At 31.0% G+C, this 13,201-nt stretch overlaps 1 protein-coding gene across 1 annotated transcript; it reads left to right on the plus strand.

Moving 5' to 3' along the window:
• Positions 1–984: 984 nt before the first annotated feature.
• Positions 985–3,508, plus strand: LOC134240658 (BTB/POZ domain-containing protein 6-like; the record flags this gene model as incomplete). Its single annotated transcript, XM_062722722.1, has 2 exons — positions 985–1,217; positions 2,818–3,508. Coding segments are annotated over 2 exons (924 nt in total), but the record flags the coding sequence as incomplete, so codon positions are not given.
• Positions 3,509–13,201: the final 9,693 nt, after the last annotated feature.

Raw genomic sequence — 13,201 nt, forward strand, 5'->3', positions numbered from 1 at the left:
AGAAATAGACACATCGGTGTAACATTTAGGGAATAAATTTTTATATGGATATTGTATATATAATTCATTGTTCTCTTTTGTTTTTTATTTTTTCTGGTGCATTGTTTGATCCATATGGGTAGAATATGTAGAGTATTATTTACTATAAACACATTAAAAAGGGGAGTTGTGTAATATAGCGATTGAAAGTAATTAATAATAATTATTGAATAGTTGTTTAAAAGTGAATAAGTTATTATAAAAAAAAACTTCTAGCTTTGATTCCAAGCAATGAAAAATGTGCAAAATCAAACTTAACATTTATGAATGAACTTTTCTCCACTTGTAATTAAACAAATGTGGTATTTTAAGATTTTTAAAGTCTGACATGGATAACTTATTTTAACTATAGATTAGTAATTATCAGCAATGAATCGCAAAGAAAATTAAACACTTAAAATCGATGTGAATGCCCTTGTTTTAATTAGTACATAATTATATATATTTTATCAAATATTGTTTGGAAAGTTTTTTTTTATTATATTTTATCAAAAAAACAATTACAACTAGCTAGCTCCATTTCAGAATGTATGAAATCATTAAGAGTAATTTAGAGGTTTAATGAATTGCAAACATTTTTTTTTACTTTCTTTATTTTGCCCATTTTCAATATAACAATTTCACAGAGGAAGGAAGAAAATCAATAGTTATATACTTGAACAATATAAGAACAGTACATTTTCCATCATATACTTAGTCATGCAAGATGGTCATTTCTTGAAAAACCCTGGATTTTCAAGGAGGTGTTATCCTCCCACATTTTTTACAAAGATTGACAAAGTATAGGCATTGAAAATTAGGGTTTATCTTTTCTGTTGGATAAGAATTGGATTGCTTCCAACTTCTTTGTCAATAAATAAAAGACCCCCTGGAAAAAATCCTTTATCCGTGCTTGGTTATACTTTTATGTTTTATTTACAGATTACAGAAGTCAAGACTTAAAAAAACTGGCGTTCCGGTCTCAGTGTTGCTGAATGTAACAGATATATGCTTAAAAATGAGATCCATTGTGATGTCACATTTAGAGTTGGAAAAGAAGAGAAGCTTGTTCGCGCTCATAAGTATGTTCTAGTGAGCAGGAGTCCTGTGTTTGACGCCATGTTTTATGGTGACCTAGCAGAAGCTAAGGAAATTAAAATTCCTGACATTGAACCACCTTCCTTTGATGTTCTTCTCAGGTAGAAATTTTTTTTTCATATTTTGTCCATTTTTGTGCTCCTTCTGATTACTCCTGATGATATTATATTCTCGCATAACTACCAGTGTAAGATTGACTTGTCCGGTGTGAGACAGCAGTGTGAGATTTTCCTGTCTTACACTGTGTATTACTACGCCGCGAACGATAACGTAAACATTCTGTCTTTATATAAAGTAATTGTAACAATGTTGAAAAATATTACATATACTTAAATTGTTGTCATTTAACTTATTAAGATAAGCTTATTTTCATTCAAAATATTGTCGTATTTTTACTTTTAAAAATGGCACTATTTTTAGATCGCGGAAGAATTCTTCTTGAATGAATGTGTACGCTATCGGATAGATAAGTTTGTTTATACCCAGTTTTTTATCAATCAGGTACGCTCTCTCTGATGGTGTATTTAGATATTTAATTAGATGGAAAATTAAAAGAATATATATTTTTCACCTCATCATGGCGACGTCATTGACAGGCCGTTATTTTGGATAAAATAATGCGAGAAAAATAATCATTCATTACTTACTTGCGTGGGAATAGTGAAATTCCAGCTCGGGGTCGAGATTCACGGTCTAGGACTCGGCAAAGCGTCGTCCTATACCGTTAATCCTGTCCCCTCGGTGGAATTTCACTACCCCACACTCGTAATAATGAATGATTATTAATTTTTCCCCTTTTCTTTCAAGCCACTCTTAAGCAGACATTGAACTATATAAACGCATTAATATTGTCACGATGAATTTTGAATGACAGATTACTTAATTGTATGACAAACGAAATGTATTTAGCTTTTCATTGTCAACTGTGTTTCTTTTTAAATAGTATCCCGCTATCATCTGTATATGGTGTTAACTTCTTATATGGTGTTAGATTCTCATCTTATTTGATTTTCAAATGCATGCGATCAGTTTCTTTATCGTAAATGGCTAGTGTCAGATAAGTTTATGTTACAGGGATTTAGATATTATCTAACTTTCATAATTCTATGGGTAATGTGACCTAGTAAGCAATCTGAACTTGTCAGTGGGCCCCCCCACATGAACTACTGGATCCGCAACTGCGGTGGGACGTTTTAATGGAGAAAATATGGTCTTATTTGTCTGACTGATTTCATAACAATTGTTTGCTCTTTGATTTATACTGGTTATATGTTCCGTTTATCTGATCTGTACAAAGGTGATTAGGGCGGATGCAGAATGCTTATTCTTATTTTGCACGAGATCTCAACAGGTGAATATACAGGGTCCGTGTTTTATAGATATCTTGTTTACGGGTTGATAATGTTTTTATTTTTTCTTGATATTTCGTTGATCGTTATTAATACTTGTTACATGTTTTAACCTGAATAGGCCTGTTGAAATTGTTTTAGTAGATAATTGAAACAAAAAAACCCTTTCTACTAGAAAGAGTCTTTCGTTTCAATTATTTCTTTTATCTATTTCTAGGTGCTTTTAAGTAAAGTATCACTATATTACCTGAAAAAAAAAAGATAATGCATGAAAGAGATTCAAAAAAAAAAATACAGCTTTGTTTTGTTTTGTTTATTTCTGGAATGCAATCGTTTTCCCATTAAATTGCAGATTTTTGTATTGTGGAGATGTTGAGATAAAAAAGGATACTGTAATCGGAGCCTTGTACGCTGCTGAAAAATACGATGTTGTGGCGTTAAAAGAAGCTATGGAATCATACTTAGACAAAAACATTACAAATCAGACTGTTTTCTCAGTTTTTGAAAATGCAATGTTATTTGGCTTAGAAGCTTTGTATAAAAAATGCATAGAATTTATTAATGAGATAGGCGCATCCGTGTTTCAATCACCATTTGCCTTAGAGATAAGTAAGGACACTTTAAAGGAAATTTTATCCTCAGACAACCTAGATATTGAGGAGTTGAAAGTTTATCATTTTCTGATAAGTTGGGATGAAGGTCAGTATGAGGTCAAAGATTTGGAGAAGTCGGATAAAAATATCAGAAATCAGATAGGAGACGTAGTGTATCGAGTCCGTTTTCAGTTCATGGATCTAGATATGTTTGTTAAAAACGTTTGCAGACGCAACATACTTACTTCGGAAGACAAATTAATTTTGCAGCAAGTGATTGTTGGTAACCCGGAAAAAGAAAGCACAAAATTTAGTCTTGGAAAACGGAAACCTGCATTGAAGACTTGTAATGTTTTACGTAGTAGTAGTCCCTATGAAAGTTGGAGGTTTTCCGATCATAAAAAACGTAGACAGGATCATCGCACAGTCCCTTATTGGGTGCAGCATTAAGGTCGCACAGTCCCTTATTGGGTGCAGCATTGAGGACGAACTGTCCCTTATTGGATGCAGCATAAAGGACGCATTCCTGTTCCTGATACGTATAAGATTTGGCATAACATGCTTGCAAACTCGGTTAAAATAGTAAATATATCTTCACAGAATGTAACTCGAGGAAATACGTCGGATATCCAGTTCAATATTGTATTACAGAAAACTTATACTTTTAACTCCCAACAATATATATAAACTATGCATGAAGCTTCAAGGGCCATCAAGTTGGACAGGAACTCTCTTTAAACAATCTGTTTAGGTCTTCAATTTGATTTTTTTCGACATGATGAAAAAAAAAATTGAACTTCAGATTCCGGTAGACAATTTCCTTGCTTTGCCTGTTCATTGCAATAATAAAAATACCTGATGAAAAAATGAATTTACTGGGTTGTTTTTTTTTCAAGAAAAAAACTGAATAATCGTATTGTTATACATGTATATTTTTCAAAATAACTACAGTATAAAGGTCTTTCCACCATCTTGTGATGTCATAGGTTTTATCAAAAACTTTTATTAATTTAAATTCGTACCAAATAAAACAATATTTTTTGGAAGAATGCTTTTCTATAGGTGAAATGATAAACATTGTTAAATAAAAGAGTCATAAAAATTCATACTTTTCTTTATTTGTTTCCCTGATATTCAAAGTATCTTAGGAAGTATTTTGGAACTTTCAGCATCAAAATTATGCATTTGAACCAGTTTTTACATATTTATTATAGCACAGCTTACAAAAAATGTAAGATTTTTTTTAACGTTGACATATACTTCTGTTTATTTATGTCTCCCATCTTAGATAATATGGCGACCTATAAATGTTTGCAATAATTGGTAAATTTAAAGTATATTTAATGAAAATAATTGCAGTTTTGTACTTCGATCCATTAAAACTGTGAGGGTGGAAAAACCTTGAAACATCTCATTTTTTCATAATTTTCTTCAAATATAATTATTATGACCTGTAAAATTTCACTTACAATTTTTATAGCAAAACATAAACCACCTCAAAAATAGAGTTGATTACGTTTTCTATAAATAGACAGAAAATATTCAGGCAAGGATATTGTCAATGAGATATTCAAACTGAAATATGTTTCGTAGGTTACATGTTGGTATTTTTTGATAAAAAAGTTCAATTCTAGTGTGAGGACAAAAGCAATTCGTGTCTTAAACTTGGTGAAAAATTACGTAAAACAATTAATCATTTTTTTCTAATTTTCATTTATGCATAAATGTAAAACTCTAAAATTATTCCAAACATAAAAACATTGTTGAGTTTTAATCTCCGAGTTTTGATAACTAAAGGCTGCACATGAGATTTTTTGGAGAAAGAAAGGCAATTAAGTTTGGTGAAAGAAATCATTTTTTAAAGAATCATGAATGATTTGTCCATTAAGCAATGATCCTGATAGTAAATTAGACGATACATTTAGATCAGGTGAACATTACACCCCCCTTGATCCAAATACATAAACGTGTGCGCTACAAAATACACGCTATGTGTACTAATAGTACTCACATACATTCTGTTCTAGAGTCTCTGTGCATTATATATACCCAGTGGTATCCTGTTTTTATCATCAAAAGGTATCCATATGAAAGGACAGGAACAAATTGTTCTGTTGAGTTTCTGCCCTTCAATATCATGTCCTTATAACTCGAAATAAAAGAATCAAACTTATCTTTCCCTTTTTTTAATCTCTATACGAAACAAAAAATGTCAACGTGCCAAAACATGCATCGATCAACATAAACTTCGGGAATGACACAAGAGCGTTATTCAGCAACAGACTCGTCCGACGGTCCATATTGAGAAGTTGACCTTTATGGTGACTTTATACAAATATTATGGTTAAATTTTTCTTTGTAATCACATGCACATTTTAAACGAAGGAGCAAAATTACCGTGGGCCAACGTAAGGTTACCAACAGTGGGCCAACGTTGGCCCAACTATGTCTTGCTATCTGGGATATATAGGTTTGCATGCACAACCTTTTCTTAAATAAATTGGAAGAAAGTTCAATATTGATGAATAAGTGATAAATATGTTGAAGTAAACAAGCCAAACTTAACAACTGGTTGGTTAGGTTGGCCCATTGTTGACCCTTTGTTACAATGTCAGATGGAAAATTGTTGGGCCAACGTTGTTATTACATAGAAACATTTGCAATTGATTAAGTGATTCTTTACATAAACCCATTTCATGACTGTTTAAAAAAAATTAATACGCAATTCAACCTGCATTTATAATGCATACATGGACATGTTCAATGAAAACATTATTAATGATTCACTGTGAAATTATTTTATATACATCAATCATAATTTCATATTAAATTTTAAAATAGACAATAGAGGTAAAGTATGAAAAATTATCAATTCAAAGTTCTAAATCAGGGCTCACTTCCTCTATCACTGTCCTTTTGTTGTATTCCCGCTCTTTTTTCATCCTTTCGTCGCCTCCCGTTTTCTTCATCTTGATCTTTGTCATACGGACTCGTATTTCATACACTTCATCATGTTCATTATGCTCTTTGATTTCATTGTTATTTACCGCCTCAACATTTGTTTTCCTTGCAGTCTCTGACTGAAAACACAAAAATACAAAATAATTTGATATTAGAAACAATACAATTACTTGTCCAACTAATGAATAAAAAATATACTTCAAATCTTTTAAAGAATGATGTATTATACTATTAGTGCATGTTGATCTATAAACCTTAATTTCCTTGTTACAATCGTTTCTGTAATAGACAGTTAAGAATAAGATAGAAACAACTTGTAAGAAGATATTTAACTTGTTTTTCATTGCATTTTTAATGAGCTCTAGAAGTTATTGTAAGTAAAGTTTGAATACATATATTTGCAAACTGTAAATTATAAGTATATTTGTATTTACATTAACTTACAGTGCTTGTGTGCAAAAACATGCAAAGAATGAATTCCGAATCAGTAAACCTGAATAAATAACAATAAATATACTTACATCGCTTCTAAATGCAGCTTTAGCATGTGTATAATCCACAAATTTGAATTCAACATCTTCTTACTTGCCCTGCATTTTCAGACTATCACCACCTGTGAGCAATTGAATCAGACAGCTCACTCCACAGTTTGGTGTTTAAATCGCCGCGCGACTCTCAAACTTTATCGAACGTCTAACTTTTGTTTCAATTTAATTATAAAGCTGTACATTTTGATTTATGTATATGTGGGCTTCATTCATATCCTGTTCCTGAGAACTTATTCAGTCTTCTCTAACTTCTCATGAATACAACGCTTATGTAAAAATTCATAATTCATAGATTTTATTTCAAATAAATAAGCATGCATGCGCACAATTCAAAAAAATATAATAAAACACTCTTTGGGGCTGTATTCACTTTTCAAAGTTAAAATGTTGAAAATATCAGATCTGAACAAAAACAGCCATCCAGTTAAAAGCATGGACATAGAATGTCCTCTTAAATATTTCAGAATGTGCATCTAAATTAATACTTATATTAGAACCAACGTTGTCCCAACGTAAAGCTCAGCAGCTAAAATTGACACCATCATTTAGTTGGCAGTATTATAATTGGGCCAGCGTTGGCCCAATATAAATATCCCATCTTTGAAACACCTAAACAGAAGAACACTCGTGCTAACATCGAGCCAACGTTGGGCCAACATACTACAACCAACTTGATAAGACCTTTTTTGAGGGTGTATTACAAACATTGGGCCAACATACTACTACTAGCTTGATAAGACACTTTCTTTAAGGGTGTATTACAAACATTGGGCCAACATACCACTATTAGCTTGATAAGACACTTTCTTTAAGGGTGTATTACAAACATTAGGCCAACGTTGGGCCAACATACTACTATATACCAACTTGATAAGACTCATTCTTTATGGGTGTATTACAAACATCGGGCCAACGTTGGGTCAAAATACTACTACCAACTTTAAAAGACAATTTATTAAGGGTATATTACAAATATTGGGCCAACGTTTGGCCAACATCAACATCCTTCCTTCCTTGGAAAGTAAAGTGAATGGAAGTTCCTGACGTTGGACCAACGTTGGGCCAACAGAGGAATTATGTCATGGTCGAGAAAATTGGCATGGTAACATTGGTCCAATGTTGACCCAACGTTGTTCCCCCAACGCCAACCATACAACCTTTTGCCAATGTTTGCCCAACATAGTCATGCTATCTGGGTATATCTATGGAATATGGAAGAAAAGTGTTTCACATTGTAAAAAAAATCAATTTTTTTTCATTTTTGTTCATTGTAAATGCCTAAATTGTCCCCAGTTTCGCAAAAGCGATGAAACATTAAATATCATTTGTCTGTCCGTCCGTCAGTCTGCCAGTCGGTCTGCCTGTCATAAAAACTCTAACCTTGATAAGGGCGTACATATTTAACACAATATGCCATAAATAATGGCATCCCATCCATTAAGACACCGAGCTCAAGATCAAAAGTCCATAAAACAATACAAAATAGGAGTAAATCAAACACGGACTTCCAAAACATCAGAAGATCAGATGCAATGAAGGAGTGAGCATTTGATTATTCATTGTCAATGTTTGTTTATTTGATTCACATTAAATTTCATTAAAATTTTATTTATTCTTCACTTGGTAAATACATAATACAACAATTATCATAAGTATGTATCGAATCATTATGATATTTACCTAGTTATATTTGCACAGCATATAATATTATTACGAAAATATTATATGTTATCATAATTGAAACGAATATTATTTGCTTTAAAAATTTCAAATTAAACAATGATAAAAATAGATATGAAATAGTTGAAAAAACAAAATCTGACATATTTTTAAATAAAATTCACAACAAATTCAAAAGAAATATTCTTAATTTATACATCATAGCACAAAACAAAAAGAATTATTTGTATATTTATACATATTTGGTGTCATATTTTTTATGATAGCATAGTGTTTAATGTATGAATATTAATTCATCATAAATGCAATCTATTACGTAAGCTATTGGGCAATTTACGAAGATTCCTTTTATTATTTTTTGTAGCATTGGATAACCTTTGAAAATAATTTTTTTTTATTCCATCTGTTATTATTATTTAGTAAAATTTTCAAAACGTAGCATATTGATTTTTAAAATCATGATAAATGCAAATAACCAAGATAAATTACAAAAAAAAATTAATCAAAGAAATCAGAAATTGAATCTGCATGTCCACCATTAACGACAGATTCTGTAAGTTTTCTACCACAAACAAAACCGACAGGAAGTTCTTTTACAAATGGTCGTAGATCATAACTACCATCACATTTTGGTACCAACTGCATAACATTGAATCGTTTCTTTTCCTGCCTACATTCGCTATCTATGTTCAATTCACATTCTGTCCTGTTGAGTTTCTGTGCTTTATAGATAACCCTCGGTATCCGGTTCTCGTCAACATCTGGTATCCATACCCAAGCACAGGGACCACTTCCGGTTTTAGTGGGACATCTGTTGGCTTCAGCGATCATCTTTGAAATTCTTTCAAGAGATGACAAGGGAAAGTTTATTCTTGAAGATTCCTGACCAGAGACTGGGTGAATTGGATGATGAGTCAATCCGGATAGGAGGACAAAAAGAATTGCTGATGTGATAAGCTGAAAAAAAGGATATATATTTTTGATGGAATGTTACGATTCTTTTATACATCTGTTTGATAAATACCTCTGTGAATATCCACGCATATCTTAATTGAATTAATAAGTTTGGTCTCTTAAGGTAAGGTTTGCGTTTACAGGGAGATAACTCTTGCGAATCACCAAAGCGTTTAAAACAGGCGAATTTAAACCAGCAATGCTAAGCATTCACTCGGTAACGAATTTCCTCTGTCATACTTGATGTTTGTTGTCACTTACTGTTAGGACTAAAAACAAAGGACTTTTCAGGAGAAAATCTTATAACAATTCAAAGCATAGGAATCTTAGAAGCCTTTAAGATTAGCGTGATGCATGTGGATGAACCAATAAAGGAGGACTTGTTTATTTTCGATACGGAACGTGGCAAGTTGCACGGCCATTCTAGTCAGAAGAAAGTCATTGAGTGATTGACGCATTGTGTGTTTCTCGCTTCACACTACACTAAAATTTTAAGTGACAATGGGAAAGAAAAAAGAAAAGACCTGAAAGTATCCTGTAAAGTGTTACGCTATATGCAGTCTGAACAGGGAAGAAAAGTCACTTTGTATTTGACCATGTCCAATGATGATGTTGACAGTTTGATTGTTGATTATTGACAGTATTTTCATCAGGTAATTATTTAACTATTCATTTTACTGAAAGTTATGAATGATCTACTGACTTCAGATTTGAAAACGGTGAATAAACGGTACGAGGATGTCAGGATGTGACTAATATCCCAATATTTCCAAAAAATAAAAAAATGCATTCATTCAAGAATTATGAAAAATAAAATCCTTGCTTTTATAGGCCTAATATTTGTAACATTGGAACATGCATTCAACTGTTCAAGTTACCTTTTATAAATGAAGTTTGATTTTTATTAATATTTCATTTTCTAATTAACAAAAAAGAGATACAGATTGTGCATGACAGGAACATTTCTTTTATATCAAGTATTTGCATTTAACTAATTCAATCTGTAAATTTTACAATAGTTCCATATTGATTCTTCATTGTTTATATTGGAAATTTATTCATTTCATTGAGTTTTCTCCTTCCTTATATGTTATTGTAAAAATGAACACATATGATTTCAGATCATGGGTCATTTTAGATAAGAACCAAAAAAAGTACTTCAGTGTTTCCTTAAAAGATTTGTGCCATCAATCAAAGTAGAGGTCATCCCATATCAGCTCAAGAATATCAAAGAAAGTTGGATGGGTCAAGCTAAGGTGTTGAACCAGACATGGCAAAATCGATGGAGATTTGGAGAAGACTTCTGACATGTTATACCCAATGCATATTTTTATATGTCTATAGATTATAGAAGAAAATTTAATGTTTAACAACATCTTATCTAGTATATACATGCTGTTTTCCATATATTTAGAAAATATGAGTATGTGATGATTGCAGTGCATGCTCTGTTTGTCCATCTTTGAATTTGTTCTCAGTAAAATAAATGTATACATCATAGTTACTAATTAAAGGTTGCTTTTGTCTATACTTACATGTAACAAGTTTCTTAAAAGGGTTTGCAAAATTGCAAGGAAATTAATACATGAACAATTAAGATTAATATTTTTATTCATTAAATTTTGTTCTTAATTAACAGGACCTAATATGCTCAAATAAGTATTTCTGAAATCGGATGAGTATTGTACATAAAGTTGCAGTGGACATGTATAATTATATCTACTGTAACAGTTTAAAACATGCCACTTGGAAATTGTAAGGTTGTTAATTTAGTAAGATTGATAAGACCAGTTTAGTACTCTACTAAAATTCAAATCTTTCATTTTATACATGTAGTTTATTTTAAAATTGTTTACATTTATAATCTTTTAATTTTCTTCTTTATTTTCATTTTAAAAAGGAAAAAATTTTGTTGTATTTAAATTATTATTTCATGGATATCAAAGAGATATATCTATCACTCTAGCATTGTTTCTTTTTCCCTGTTTTTGAAAAATATTTATGAGAGTGTTATGTCATTTTGCAGAATTTGTCTTTTCTCTGAATTCAGAAGTACTCTGTAAACTCATTAAAGTATGAATTGATGTCACTTAGAATTCATCTTTATTTTGTTCTGTCTGATATTTCAATCTAGATTCTCAGATTACCTAATCCAATGATTGAGCTAATGTCCATGAATTGTAGAATTAGAGGCCATCTTTAAAAAAAAGTTTGTTTGTCGGCCTCTCCAGACCGACTGACTAAAATGACCAGACTCAAAACTTTTTTTTTCAATGCAGGACCGTATTTTGTTTTCTCTGTATTCCTCTTATCCCCCTTAAAAAATGTTGAAGATAATAATTTTACCCTGAGTCAAGAGAAGGCAAACAAACATAACTTTAAAGATAGCATTTCTACTTTTCGAAGTAAAGAAATCATTTAATTATAAAATCAGCAGCTTCGTTGATGCAATGCTTACATCATTTCACTTAAAAAATGGCATACATGTATAATGACAGTCACCAGCCATAACTGAATACAGAAATTTTGCTACAAAGATGTCTAGAAGTAAATACATGTTTGAATATCTAAATCAGCAAGAGGTCAAATACATAGGCTTTTCATTGGTTTAGTGGCAACATGTTCTGAAGTATGTTTATATACATATACCTGTACTTCTAAAGGTGTTGCAGTATTATTCATGGACAATTTCATCAGAATATTCAGATGTAAAGATTGCCATAAATACTAGAGTTCTTCCATGAAATAAATTTTTAGACCATCATGTAGCACAGAAGGAGTGTTATTTTGAATATTTTTGGCCAATTTATGCCTAAAAACAATATCAAAAATAACATTTAGTCTGATGAGTACACCATGACAAAATGATATCAATGCTGTCTTTCAAAGTGTAGAAAAAACCTTATTTTTTTTGTTCCGAACCCATAATATAGCCCCTGTTCCCATGGAAATAATATTGGGGACATACATATTTTTTAGTTCAAATTAATGAAAATGATCAAAATTGATAACTTCATGGATTTTGATGGAATCGGTAGATTTGTTAAATGTTGATTTTTAAATTTTTGTTGCCATGGCAACGGTTTCAATTAGGAAAATTGAAAAATCTTCTTTTTTACCCATATTTTCACATTTTTGATAAGGAAAATTAAAAGTTTAAATAATAGAAGCATGAATTATACTAATTCATGTCATTTTAATTATATAAGTTTGATAATTTATCAAATAAATCAATTTTTTCAATGAAAAAAATATTCGAGGTGAAATATGAAATATGTTAAATTTGGCGTCTTTTACTCAAAAATTGGGACGGGCAATATCTTTGAAATCATATTAAATGATGAAGCTAATCTCCCTGAATAAATTGATATATAGCATGTGTGCATATTAAAAAAAATATGAGTTGGAGGGAGACGCAAACCTTACCTTAAACTAATACTTAATTTAACCGATAAACATAACAGGATTTGACAGCCCTCATAAGTCCTCTTAAAAATATTTTTTAAAAAAATAACAAAATACTTACCAAAATATTGGTTTAATTTTGGACATGCACATTCATTTAAGAATTAAATTTTGCATGCACCACAGTATATTTCAGGAAAAAAAAATTTACAACTAAAGTAGCTGTATTTTAAGATATTATTTTCGTATTTCAATTACCAGTATTATCTTGAGGAAACAGATTCCGTTGCTTAAAAAATATAAGGATGTAAAACGTTAGTAATTTAAACGTAAGTGTATATTGGTTGGACAATGAAACAGGGCTTAGTTTAAACAGCTACATGTATATGTTTGTTAATTTTTTTGTCTGGTAGAGAATGCCAATACTCATCTTCATTTTTTATTCTGGTAATGAGAGAAACTTTGATTATTAGGTACAATTAATGAATTCTGCAGTTTTCAGAAGTCTTTTGCTTATATGCTAGTGGAAAAAATAAGAAAAGTTTTGAATTTTCATAAACTGAGCTGGAGATTTTCAATTAATTGTAGTCCTCTG

Source organism: Saccostrea cucullata, unplaced genomic scaffold (genome assembly GCF_032062105.1).
Source record: "Saccostrea cucullata isolate Sc308-1 unplaced genomic scaffold, CSIRO_AGI_Scuc_v1 ctg6588, whole genome shotgun sequence".
Classification (NCBI taxonomy): Eukaryota; Metazoa; Mollusca; class Bivalvia; order Ostreida; family Ostreidae; genus Saccostrea; species Saccostrea cuccullata.